The 13,373-nt window shown below is 49.8% G+C and overlaps 1 protein-coding gene across 5 annotated transcripts in view; it reads left to right on the top strand.

The window, feature by feature from the left end:
• rbm33a (RNA binding motif protein 33a) overlaps positions 1–13,373 on the top strand; it is a 31,750-nt gene that overhangs the window by 16,615 nt on the left and 1,762 nt on the right. For 2 of the 5 annotated variants that reach the window (XM_079754714.1, XM_079754713.1), the window contains exons 9-18: positions 237–564; positions 1,012–1,073; positions 3,448–3,571; positions 4,184–4,530; positions 5,216–5,632; positions 7,501–7,794; positions 8,315–9,055; positions 11,060–11,194; positions 11,358–11,528; positions 12,829–12,917. In XM_079754714.1, coding sequence (XP_079610840.1) covers positions 237–564; positions 1,012–1,073; positions 3,448–3,571; positions 4,184–4,530; positions 5,216–5,632; positions 7,501–7,794; positions 8,315–9,055; positions 11,060–11,194; positions 11,358–11,528; positions 12,829–12,917 — 2,708 coding nt within the window. Of the gene's footprint in view, positions 1–236; positions 565–1,011; positions 1,074–3,447; positions 3,572–4,183; positions 4,531–5,215; positions 5,633–7,500; positions 7,795–8,314; positions 9,056–10,788; positions 10,866–11,059; positions 11,195–11,357; positions 11,529–12,828; positions 12,918–13,373 lie in introns of those variants that run through there. The other 3 variants (XR_013812580.1, XR_013812581.1, XM_079754715.1) reach the window with 3 other exon arrangements.

Below are 13,373 nucleotides of genomic sequence, written 5' to 3'. Positions count from 1 at the left end.
TATTGGACAATAACATCGTTGGGACAAAGCCCTGGTGGACTTCGTAGAGAACATTAAATAAAGTGTAAAGTAGAAAAGGAGATGGAATAATAATATTGACATAAAATCTACATGAACAAGGTTTCAACGTGACGTGTATAGAACCAGCAGCAGGGAGACGATGTGATGCGTGTGATCAGCCGGGACGTGTGCGTAGCCGTGTCCATGAGCTGACATCGTGTCGTGTTCTCCTCCAGCACTCTGCGCGGCTGCCGGCTCCCATGCGCCCCCACCCCCACCACACGCAGGGGGGCTCCCGGGGGCAGATGTCCTTCCAGGAGCACCGGGGAGGGCCCCTGGGCCACTCGCCCAGCCTGCAGCCCCTCATGCCCCCCCACCTGGCCCACCGGTCCCCTCCTCCCCAGCGCCCCCAGCTGGACTCCCTGCAGCAGCGCCTCTTGGTCTCCCCCCCGCCCAGCTTTCCCCAGAACGCCCCGCCCCAGCCGGGCCCCGCCCCTCAGTCCAAGAACATCCACATCAACCCCCACTTCAGAGGCCCCGCCTCCACGCCACCCGCCCAGCAGGGTAGGTACCGCACGTCTACACACGCGCTGCACACATACACGAAATGTACACACACACACTTATTCGTGATTAAAAATTTACCTTACTGGGATTTTTCAAAGGCAATATTTAGGCTACATTACCGTCACAGCATGCTTGCATTTAGTAAAGTGTCCAGTGATTTGGGAGGGGTGCAAGTTGCCCCTGGGTTCCTAGCATGGTACACCAAAGCTTACCCTAATATACCAAAGGGGTTGATTTTTTTTGTCTGGTATCTCTCTTGCTCTTTCGCTCTCTGATTGTGTCCTTCTCTAACAGTGTGCCTATGTCCAACTGTGTCTCTCTGAGTGTTTCTCGCTGACTGATTCTCTCTCTCTCTCTCTGACTTTCACTCTATGAATGTGCCTATGTCTTACTGGGTCTCAATCTTTGTGTCTTTTGTCTAACTGTGTCTCCCTCTCTCTTCAGCACCCTTGACACCGTCAGTCCAGATGCAGCCCAGACCGGGAGGTGCTCCTCAGAGGTTCCCAGTAAGTACTCCTCCTCCTATTACCCATCATGCAGTCTGGGCGAGGCCAGTGTCATTAACAGGCTGTGGCGCCAGATAGCACACTGGCTGCCTGTGATAGCAGCTTAAAGCAGGAAACCACTCGGGCTCATAGCCGTCATGGCTGTTCTTATTCAGCTGCTCTCCATGCAAGGACAAGGACCCTCCTGGATCTGAAATGGAGTCCTGAACGCAGGATTTACCTCCCCACTTGGACACGCACAGCTCTCTGACCACACCGTTATTAGAATATGATGAGATTAAAGTGGCAGTATATGGAGGCAGTCGGACACAGAGTTGCCTGTCTGGTAGAATATGGTTCCATGAGGAGTGTCCTTTAACATGATTACAGCATGTGGGGGAATGCCCCTATCCCCTAATAGGCTGGCCTCAGGTGGGACCGACAGACACAGTAAACAGCGTTTCATCTGCGCTTATGCAAATGAGCCCACCGGAAAATAAGCCCATCCAATCAGGGTTCTGTGTGGTGGAAGGAAGCCAAACACTCCCCTCCCCCCCTCCTCCTCTGTGTCTGCTCCTCCCTTTGATTGGACGCTGATAATGCTGTCACTCAGAGCTGTCTGACCTCACACCAGGAAGTTGGGGGTGGGGTTTTCAACCCATACAGTGCTGAGCTCCCCAGGTGTCAATCACCGCCAGACTACGGTTGCCATGGACACCATTAGACATGCAAATGAGGGCGTTCCAGTGCCAAGGACGACACGTTAACGACTACTTCATGTTTAATGGTTAGAATACGATGGGGTCGAAGGTCACATCCTATCCGGAATGAATGCTCTTCATGTCCACCAGTGCAGAATGGTGCTGAAATATTAATTTATCTCCCTGCCAATTCAACAAAGGAATATTCAATTAATAATGATAGGACCTATCATTATGCATTTAGAAATTAAATAAATTATGATGTTTGTCTGGATCATCCGATTGCCTCTGTATTTTATTATGTACAGCTCTGGTACATTTTATCAATAACATTGATGATATATGAATTGATAATATATCAAGCAATGTGCTTTTTTTTCCTTTTTCTTTGTGTATTAAGTGGCAGTTGTATTCTCAAATCCTACATTTCCATTTCTTGTTGAATAGTTTGACCTCTGCCCCTGCTCCATTATATGGATTTTGTCTAGGCTCTATCCCCTCAGCAGCCTCTCTCCCGTCCCCCCAGAAGGCTATCTGTGTCTGGGTACACACTGGGCTGCAGCAGCCTGGAGGATTAGCTCCAGATGAGCTGAGATTTCACCGCTTTTATGTGGACACCATACCTGACCTTTCCATCCCAGCAACAACAATACGATCCTCTTTGCTTAAGCCCCTTTGATTAACTTTCTGTTTAGCAACTTTTCTAGAAACAATGGGCTCTAGTGTCAACACACCTGACTCCCCCTCTTAAGTGGCAGACAGGCAGCGCGGTACTAGCGTTGGATTAGCGTTTAAGATAAGATCTTAAGTCATTTACAATGGGCTCGGAGGACGTCGGCTGCTAGGTGTTGAATAGCAGGTTAATGTGTCAGCAGGCAGATGTTGAAGTAAGCGAGCAGATATGAGAGCTTACCGCTCCTGTATCTGGTTGTATTAAAAGCAAGACCGAGGCGGAAAGCTGCTTTAAAACAACCAGCTGGAAACAATGAGAGCAACCCTGATCCTTTCCCTACTAGACATCGACCCCTGTCCTTTGAGGCCTATCTTATTTTTTATTGTATTTTTTCAATCAGTCTTTTTTACTTTCCTTTTTCGGTCTCTATCTCCATGTTTCTTCTGTCTCCGTCGGTCTTCTCTCTATTAAACGTAGACTCTGCTCCCTCCGTCTCCTCGTCTCTCAATGTTGTTTTTCTTTCCTCCAAGGCCTGCTCCATGTATTTAAAGATGGGCTGTACCATCTCCACTCCATGTAGACTCTATGAACCGGTCATACCAACAGATCCTCCATCAGTGCTTGTGCGGCTCAGAGCCCCGGCTGGGCTCTGGGTTGTTGTTACCATGTGTATTGATGTCTTCCCCTCGGTTCAATATTCTCGCAGTAGACCCAAACCACCCCCAAACCCTGGCCCCCCGGGACCACTGAGCGAAACCATTTGTGATGTATGAGTGAGCTAATGTCTGAATCCTCTTGTAAGTTGTAGCTTGGCAAATGTTTTTCTTCAGCTTGGACCGAGCCAACGGACAGGCTGCAAAACAGCCAGTGGAGCACCTTCCATCGATTATTATGGAGTTTCCCAGCCTGTAACAAAAGCTGACTGGACACTCATTAAACCCCACGCTGGACGGCTCCAGGGAAGTTGAGGAGGGACCCCCGGCATTGTGTCTAAACTCTGGTGCTCTGTGTGTGATTTCAGGGGCCGGGAGACTTCCAGCAGACGGGGCCCTTCGGCCAGCCCCAGCGCCCCCCGCCCTTCCTGGAGCCCTTCAGGAGCCCTGTTGCACCTCCCCCGCAGGAGCGTGGGACCTTCTTCATCGGAGGTAAGATGCAAGGCCCACAGGTCTTGCCCAACCTGCTCTGAATTGGGGAAGTGTTAGCCTGGCATAGCACAGCTTAACGTACTGCCGTCTGCTGCAAGCAGTGTTGCGTAGCCTAGCTTAACAAGCTGTCTTCTGTGGGGTACTGCTGCTAGCTGTGTAGCATAGCCTAGCTTACCTTACCTTAACTGTTGTAGCGGAGCTTAACATGCTATACTCTGATGGGCATTTACAGGGTATGCTGCTAGTGTGTTGATTGCATGCTTTAGAACATAGAGAATGAAACAGTGTTTGGCCTTGGCTTTCGGTTGACAACCATGAATAAAAAATGTAAGATGTCTGATTCTGTTAGCAGTCTGCTTGAATTCTGTTAGCATCCTGTACACCAGCACTTAGGCTGATGTAGAGAAAAGTGCTCCTCAAGGCCGCAAGCCCTAGACTGATCTGTGTGTCTCTGTTACTCTCTCTCCATCTCCTCCTCATCTGCCCCCATCTCCTCGCCTCTTCTCCTGTCACATCCCCACCTCCTCCCCCACCCCCTGCCTCCCTCTCACCATCTCATCTCAACACCCTTTTCCTCCTATATTCCTCCTTATCTCCTCTCTGCTGGAGCAGAACCGAGGTTTCCGGGCCAGCCCATGTTCGACCAACAGATGACCAACATACTGATGGGAGCCGGAGGCCCCCAGCCCTCCCATCGGCTCCCCCAGGAGCAGCAACCTCCGCCCCAGGGCCACGTGACCTTCGGCCAGCCGGCCCCTGTCTTTAACCAGACGGGTCCCGGGCCCCTGGGACTGTTCCAGAGGGAGCCCCCCAGGGCTGGTATTCCACCCCAGGGGCTGGGGGGCCTGAACCAGCATGGAGGCCCCCCCAACCAGCCCCGGCCCTTCATGGGGCCCAGGCAGCCCTTCGGCCAGCAGCAGAACCAGAACCTCTTCACCCCCCCTCCGTTTGGGATGCAGGTACGTCCAAGCGTAGGGCTGATGGATCAGCTTCTGGGTTATTTTGGGCTTTGTGGTATTCTCAGGGTCCTTCTGTTTATTTTACTGTTTGTCTTCAGACCGTGCTGCGTGAATTGTAAAATCTGTACTCTATCAAATCATATTTCCGCTGTTGTCGATCAGGTCCAGTGTCTTGTATCGCGTGTGCAGCCTTCAGATGAAAAAGAGCCAGGCTCTGTTTTATTGTGAATTCATGAAATTCACTGCTTTAGATTATTAAAATGGTGGAGAGAAGTAATGCACATATAAATAAATGAGAGTGGTTTGTATTGGTTGCCCTCAGCCTGATGTTTATGCTAACGAGCTGAAGGAAACGCATAGGCAAGAGCTCCCCCTAGTGGTGTTTGTGGTTGCTCTTACTGTGCGGCTATATGAGGACACAGATGGAGGTTAATGTTATGCAGATCTCCTCTTAGAAAGAGCCATGCACACAATGTTTCAGCAACGCGTGTGTTGTTGGTGTACTTCCGGTGTTGGGATGTTTTTTTCCTTTTTTTTCTTTTTGTGTTATGTTGTTCTGTATGCGTTGGAGAGTTGTTTGTTATGTTATGTTTGTGTGTTTCTTTGGAATGTCTGTATGTTGATAGTTTGTTGGTGTGTTGCAATTTTGTTCATGTGTGTTATGTTCTTGCGTCTGGTCTTTCAGGGTGTCATGCAGTTGCCCCACCATGACCACATGGCCGCCCATCCACCCCAGCACCACCAGTCACAACACCACCAGTCCCAGCACCATCACCAACAGCAGCAGCAGCAGCACCACCAACAACAACAGCAGCAGCAGCACAGACAAGACCTCCCCCCCCACCACCACCACCACCCACAGCACCATCATCAACAACAACAGCAACATAATCATCAACAACAGCAACAGCATCAACAACAGCAGCATCATCACCAACAGCAACAACACCATCAGCAGCAGCAGCAGCAGCATCAGCTAGCTCTGAGTGACCATCGTCCCATGATTCACCAGGGTCAGAACCCCTTTCAGGGCGCCCCCCGCCAGATGACGCCCCGCCAGCAGAACCCCCCACCGCGCAGCGTCCCGCCCCGGCAGCACATGGTGAGCTACTTGCACGCTCACCCTGGGGCTTATACTGATGAGACCATGCTAACTCTGGAGATAATGCTTCCAAAGATATTAGCAAGCTGAATCTGGAGGTAATTGAAAGGATACTGCGGGATATCTGTAAATTGGCGTATGCATGTCTTACCCAGAGTTAAATAAAATGTTAATCCAAATTTACATTGTGTTCATCTAGAAAGGGAGTTTGCTGGGTCAGTGCGTGTGCTTTTATTTTTTTGCCGCTTCAATTGACTTGCAGTGTTAGTTACTTTCCAAAGATTTCTAATGTGTTCAGAAAAGTTTGCTTATTCAAAAAGAGTGCTAGTATTTTTCTGCAAACACACACCATTCTGCACAGTTTTCAACGCTGTGATTGTTAGGCTACCTGTAATGCACGATTGTCGTGACTATAATATCAGCTGCTTCTGGCTTGGTACTCAACTCCGAGGGTAACCTTTTAGTGGCGCATCAAGTTGGCTGTAAGCTACTGTAACCCGAAGCCAATGGAAGTTGGCTAACTCAGCGAACTCCCCTTTTAGCTCACAATCATGAATTTTGAATCAAACAACTCGTTTGAATCTGGTTAGACAGGGAAACACCAGTTTGCAGATATCTCTGCTAATCACTAAGTGGGTGCCCATGCTGTTTCTGGGGCTGATTCAAGGAGAATATATTAAAATGCTTATTCATGGAGAAGATGTATTGGCAAACAAACATCTAGAACAGTATTTACAAAACTTTTGGTGTAGAACTCAATTGTCATCAAGACCATTTTCGCAGACCACCTCGTGCAAACAGTAAGAATTTGAGTCATACACATGCAGTGGCTGAGTAAAAAAAATGCCAGCACCCTCCCCAGTGGGAGGAGTGGTCAGAAACGCTGCTTATGCTCGGTATGATTATTTACACAGATGACACAAATTTATACAAAATATCTATGAAAGAAATTACAATGGAAATGGAATGCAAAATGGTTGGCACTTGAAATGCTAAGCCATAAGAATATATTTACGCAACAATATTTCTTAAATATTTATTTGCAATGATCTTTGTAATTCTTATGCATCATAAATGTATATTAAAACTATTTAATCGCATGTACCACCTGCAGTACCCTTGCGAACCATCAGTTATAGGCATATCACAGGTGGAAAAACACTGATCTAGTAGACGGCAGTAGGTAGTTTTGTCTCTCTTATCTGACTGGGCTGTGGTAGTTGTGTTCTGTTATTTGCCTGAACTCTGGTAGTTGTTTGTTATTTGACAGTGAACTCTTGTAGTTGTGTGTCTGTTATCTGATTGTGAGCTCTGTTAGTTGTGTGTCTGTTATCTGAGGCTGAGCTGTGGTAGTTGTGTCTGTTATCTGACTGTGAGCTCTGGTCTTTGTGGGTCTGTTATTTGATTGTGAGCTCTGTAAGTTGTGTGTCTGTTATCTGACTGTGAGCCGTGGTTGTTGTGTGTCTGTTATCTTGTTAGCTGTGGTAGTTGTGTGTCTGTTATCTGATGGTGAGCTGTGGTAGTTGTGTAACTTGTGTGTCTGTTATCTGATTGTGAGCTGTGGTAGTTGTGTGTCTGTTATCTGACGGTGAGCTGTGGTAGTTGTGTAACTTGTGTGTCTGTTATCTGACGGTGAGCTGTGGTAGTTGTGTGTCTGTTAGCTGTGGTAGTTGTGTAACTTGTGTGTCTGTTATCTGATTGTGAGCTGTTGTAGTTGTGTGTCTGTTATCTGACGGTGAGCTGTGGTAGTTGTGTAACTTGTGTGTCTGTTATCTGACGGTGAGCTGTGTAACTTGTGTGTCTGTTATCTGACGGTGAGCTGTGTAACTTGTTTGTCTGTTATCTGATTGTGAGCTGTGTCTCCACAGAACGCCCCCACTGGAAAACAACACATGCAGATCCTGCCGCAGCGCAACAGCAACCTGCGAGAGCTCCCCGTTGCCCCTGGCAACAACATCACCACCACCCCCACCGCCGCGGGCAACTTGAACCGGCCCGGCGCCGTCCCTGGGTCCAACATCAGGCCAGTTGCCAGGGCGACGCCAGGGCCCCGACCGGCAGCCGCCGTGGGCCTGGGGAGGGCCAGGCCCCCCGTAGGGTTGGCGACAGGAGGAGACCCTGCTTCCACGGGCAGAACCGTGGTCCGGAAGGAGGTCCCACAGGTCAGTGATACAGAGGTGTGTCTGAGACTGAGGGCACGGCTCAACTCGATGGCCGCCACTCGTCAACAGCCTATACATTCCTCTGGGGTTTCACCGCTCATTGATCACCTGGTTAAGGGAGGGGGACGGCTGCAGGGCGGGGCGGCAGCTCTAGCTCTGTCCTAGAGGACCTTTTAGGGGTCTGGGCATGTTTACCGATGTGTTAACATTGGTAAAGCAGTGCCTCTGTGTCAAGCAGTCTATTCACATTTATCACAGTTTCTTAGTGTCTAGCTGTACGTTGGCATGTAAAGCAATGTCTTATTGTGTTATGTTATGTTGCAGTGTCTTGGTGTGTCCAGCAGTATCTGGGAATGTATAACAGTGTCTTAGTCTGTCAAGCAGTTTCTAAGCATGTATTGTTGTGTCTTAGTGTGTCCAGCAGTATCATAGCATGTAGCATCGTAAGTGTGTCTAGCCGTCTCCTGACATGTGAGGAGCTCCTGGCATATCTAAGAACACATGGTGTCATGTGTCTCAGGACCCCGAGGAAGACGAGGAGACGCGGCAGTACAGGATGAAGATCGAGGAGCAGAAATGTCTGAGGGAGCAGATCCTGAGGAGGAAGGAGATGAGGAGGCAGATGCAGGCGGGCGTCCGCAAAAAGGAGCTCCTGGACCGCCTCAACGCCCAGAGCCCCGCCCAGCTCCCTGGACAGAGCCCCGACCAGGCCCCGGGTCAGAGCCAGGGTGTGATCCAGGGTCAGTACCAAGGCCCCCCACAGCAGCAGATGGCCCCACCACAGGCCCAGAGACAGTTCCCTTTCAAGCAGCAGCAGCAGCAGGTGCATGTGCCCCCCAACCAGGGCCCGGTCTTCCCCCCTCTCCAGGGCCCAGGCTTCCCCCCAAACCCTGGCCAAGGCTTTCCCCCCAACGGTGTCCTGCAGGTCCCCCAGCTACGCACCCCGGTCAGGCCCCGCCTCCAGCCTGGTATGGGCATCGCTGGGCCCAGCCCGCAGAGACAGATCCAACAACAACAACCACCACCACCTCAACAGACGCCACAGAGGAGGAACAGTGCCCAGTCCTTCCAGCAGCCCCAGCCCCCTCAGAGGATCATGCCCATCCAGGGTGTGTCGTGTGCCGGACCCAGTCCACTCCAGTCCCTGGCTATGGGGCCTAAAGCAGGAGTGAAGAGAACAGTGATGCAGCGTAGCAGGAGTCTGGCCGAAGACGAACAACAGCTCCCAGAAAAGGTCCGCATCGTCAAACTACCCGGAGCAGTAAGCACTTCCTCCTTCTGGCTTCCTGTCTCCACCCTTTCTCTCTCTTAACGTCTCACCTCTTCTCCCTCTCTTCCGCTCTCTCTTCCTCTTCAGTCTTTTTCTCTAATCCTCTTCCTCTTTCGACTCTTCCGCTCCCCTACCTTCTCTTCCCCTCCTTTCCCCTCTCTTCCCCTCCTCTCATCTCTGATGTACTCCTTCCCCTTTTTTCTCCTGTCTCCCCCTCATGTCCATCTCTCCTCTCTTCTCCTCCCTCCATAGCTTTACTTACAAAGCCAGCAGTCAGAACAGTGGCAGAATCAAAACATTTGAGATTGGGTTGGTAAATGTCAGCGCATGCCCTAGTGGTGTATTTGTCCACCTAGAGAGAGAGATCTCAGTAACCTATAAGGCTGATGGCTAGGGAGGACATCTGGCGCTGTTCAACAAGTGATCCATATAGCAGCTTCAGTGTTTTTCAGGTTTAAGGGTGGTAGTTGTTAGAGGGAGCATGTGACAATTAGAGGTAAGGTTTCCCGCTTCATCGCTGCTCTTTAAGGTGATGTCATCTCTTAAGGTACAACAGTGTTATTAGGGAGACACCTAGACACGTCTCAACCATGCACCACTCACACTAACCTTTCTGGTGGGGGGCGTGTTGGTGTATGTGGATGGTTAGGTTGTTGGTCAGGACAGGGGGAACTTGAGCTTGATTGGACAGCACAAAGCTTGCACTCTTTTCCAGCCATTCAAATAAGTACTTGGTTTTTGGATACAGGGCAGTAAATGTTCCCCACGGCTTGAATGACTGGGACGTAATAATTAAATGCATGAATAATACATTTTACTGTGGGATATATCGAATACTGGTACAGAATGGGTCAGAGATGGATGTATATATGTGGGAAAGCAGTGCATTGTGGGGAAACGAACACCAGGGATTGTGTGTGATCGTTATGAAGTGTGATCTGGCGAGGGACAGCTTCCGCCCTAATTACACCCTAATCTCTATTGACGGCGCACAAAAGGCGCGCGTGTTGTGGTGGATATTAACGGGTTGGTTTGCGTGTTGCCGAGATGCGATAGCGTGTCGGCGCGTGAGAGGCTCTTCTCCGTGACCTTCCCCGAGGATCGGCACATATGCCTCCGCCAAGATAGAGGTAATCACATGTCAGAGAGGCGGGGGGGGAACCACCGCCGCGGGGACGCTCTCCCGCTCAATGTTCTGCTGTCATCACCTGCAGCGGGACAATGTTATCAGTATCAGTCCTCTATTCTCTCCATCACACCTCTCTCTCTCTGTCCTTCACTGCCTCCCTCCAGTCCTCTGCCAGGTGTGAGCGGAGTGGGAGTGGATCTAAGCATATGTAATGGCTCATCTGGTGGCTGTGTGTTGTTAATACCTGGTGTCAGTGTGGTGTTAATACCTGGTGTCAGTGTGGTGTTAATACCTGGTGTCAGTGTGTTGTTAATACCTGGTGTCGGTGTGGTGTTAATACCTGCATTAATATCTGGGTTAGAGACACTATACAAGAGGATTATTCTCTGGCTGCTGATATTTCCATCCGCGGCCTTTGGGAAGGGGCTGCAGCCATTGGGATGCAGTTTAGCGTGTGATGGATGCAATCAGCGGTGGTGATTTCTATAGGAAGATGAATCCATTTAGCGGTAGTGTGAGGGGTGGTAATGGGAGCTGAGTGGGTGTGTGTGGCGCTCCTCTTCCTCTGTATTGATCTGTCGCATCTCATCGCCAGAGGACGCCGGGCGACCTTCAAGTCCTCCGAGCCTTCGACACTTCATCTGATAACAAGAGCACCGCCTTGTTAAACACGTACGCGCACACACATAGACACTCACGCATACACACACACGCGCATTGAAACATGCAGAGATACACACTATATGCACAGAGGCACACAAACTGTTTCAGTAATTAGGGTTGCGGCCAGGATAGTGCATCACAATCTCAGGTGTGTGTGTGTGTATGTGTGTGTGTGTGTTAACTCCGTCTCCTCTCCTCTGCAGCATGGCCGGGGTACAGAGCCCCAAGGCATCCCTGAGCCCCTTACCATCCCGTCCCTCACACAGGGGGCCCACAGGAAAGTGATGCACGCCGGTGCCTTGGCAATGCAGCCCGGCCGCGGGGGCGGAGCCAATAGGGTAGGTCATCAACTAACAACCATATGAGGCCCTAATAAAAAGGATTTCCAGACCCAACTCTGCAGAGGCACAACTACCACTGCATGAAACTACTATATCACGTAGCCTACAATGTAGATAGTACTACCCTACTGGATGCATGAATGAGTCGCTCTCTCTCTAGGTTATGGTGGCGGGGCGTGGGCGAGCCAGGTGGGCTCCTGGTCGTGGGAGAGCCGCCCAAGGCCTGCAGGGGGTGGAGAGCCAGGCCTGCACCGTGTCCATCGAGGGCCTCTCCTCGTCTACCACCGACGCCCAGCTCAGAAACCTTCTGCACTCTATCGGACCCATCCAGGTACAACACCCAGCACGGCATCAGACCACCCAACCAACCTTAAACCCAACCAAACCTCTAATCCCTAACCTCTAAACCCAACCCTACCTCTAATCCCTAACCTCTAAACTCTAATCCCTAACCTCTAAACCCAACCCTACCTCTAATCCCTAGTAGGGGTGTATGTACACGTATTTGTACCGAACCGTCACGGTACAGGTACTTTGGTGTGGTTACAGAAGTGTACCGCGGTTCGTAAATGTGGCGTACATAGCGTTAATATGGCGAATGTAAAGGCTTGCTTTGCGATGCGGAATTTAAAACTTGAAGTCGGAGTTCCACCCGGACCGTTTAGCCAAAGTATACTACCCCGACTCCGTAATCCGCTCAGCAGCAATCCGTCGGGATGTCGGATACGCAATGAAATTCGCCGCCCAATCTATCTTATATGTTGACTACAAACCATGTAAGCAGTGTTGTAAATAAACTTCCAAAGCTTTTCAAATCTTATTTGGTGTTTTATTGGTCCTTAAGGTGCAACATAAACAATGTACAAAGTAATTAAGGTGGAAAGTCAAACTGGAGAAGTGATTCAGGAAATGATTTTGTTAGAGGACCAATCACAGCCCTTGCCGTCTCCGTTGCGACGACCAATAGGTCCATGGCGGTGAAGGATCGTTAAAAAAAATATTGGATGCTCACCACTAAACCCAACCCTACCTCTAAACTCTTACCACTAAACCCAACCCTACCTCTAAACTCTAACCACTAAACCCAACCCTACCTCTAAACTCTAACCACTAAACCCAACCCTACCTCTAAACTCTAACCACTAAACCCAACCCTACCTCTAAACTCTAACCACTAAACCCAACCCTACCTCGAAACTCTAACCACTAAACCCAACCCTACCTCGAAACTCTAACCACTAAACCCAACCCTACCTCGAAACTCTAACCACTAAACCCAACCCTACCTCTAAACTCTAACCACTAAACCCAACCCTACCTCTAAACTCTAACCACTAAACCCAACCTCTAATCCCTATCCTCTTAACCAAACCTTACTTTTAAACCAGACGCTACATCTAATCCCTAACTTTTAAAACCAACCCTACCTCTAAACCCTAACCTTTAACCCACCCTGACCTGTAAACCATCAATTTTAACCCAACCCGACGTGTCAACACTAACCATTTAACCCAACCCTACCTGTGAAGACCAACCCTTTAAACCAACCCTATCTGCACACCCAACTCCCATGGTGCCGACGCCTGATGCTCAGCTTGATGTGTGTGTGTGTGTGTGTGTTACTCCTGCAGATGTTCAAGATGCTCCCCCAGCAGAGGAAGGCCCTGGCCAAGTTCTCCAACCCTGAGCACGCATCCAGCTTCCAGAAGAGCTTCAACAGGTAGGAACCTGAAGAAACACACGTTAGCATGGCTTTTAGCGTGCATGCTAAAGATATACCCAATCTAGCCTAGCTGTAAGCCGGCACGCTAAAGACATACACACGCTAGCCTAGCTGATAGCTTGCCCACTGCACATTTACACATGATATCATTGTCATAACATTGTGGATGTTGCAGATGCAAATGCTAGCCTAACTGGTGGCCTCCACACTACACGTTATGCATATGCCAGCCTAGCTGTTAGCCTGCATGCTATAGATACACACACCGACTAGCTAAATGTTTGCTGTTCTACACTAAAAGGTATACGTGCTTCAATGATAACGAGCTACACTTATGCACAGACGAGACGACAAGCTGTCAGTAGATAGCAATTCACAGACATACACACTCCAGCCTAGAGATAAGCTGGTCCATAGTGAAAGATGGCTAGACACACTTTGGCTAGTAGCTAG

Source organism: Pollachius pollachius, assembly GCF_949987615.1.
Source record: "Pollachius pollachius genome assembly, chromosome: 17".
NCBI lineage: Eukaryota > Metazoa > Chordata > Actinopteri > Gadiformes > Gadidae > Pollachius > Pollachius pollachius.
The sequence above is the reverse complement of the archived record's forward strand: the minus strand, read 5'-3'. Positions and strand labels throughout refer to the sequence as shown.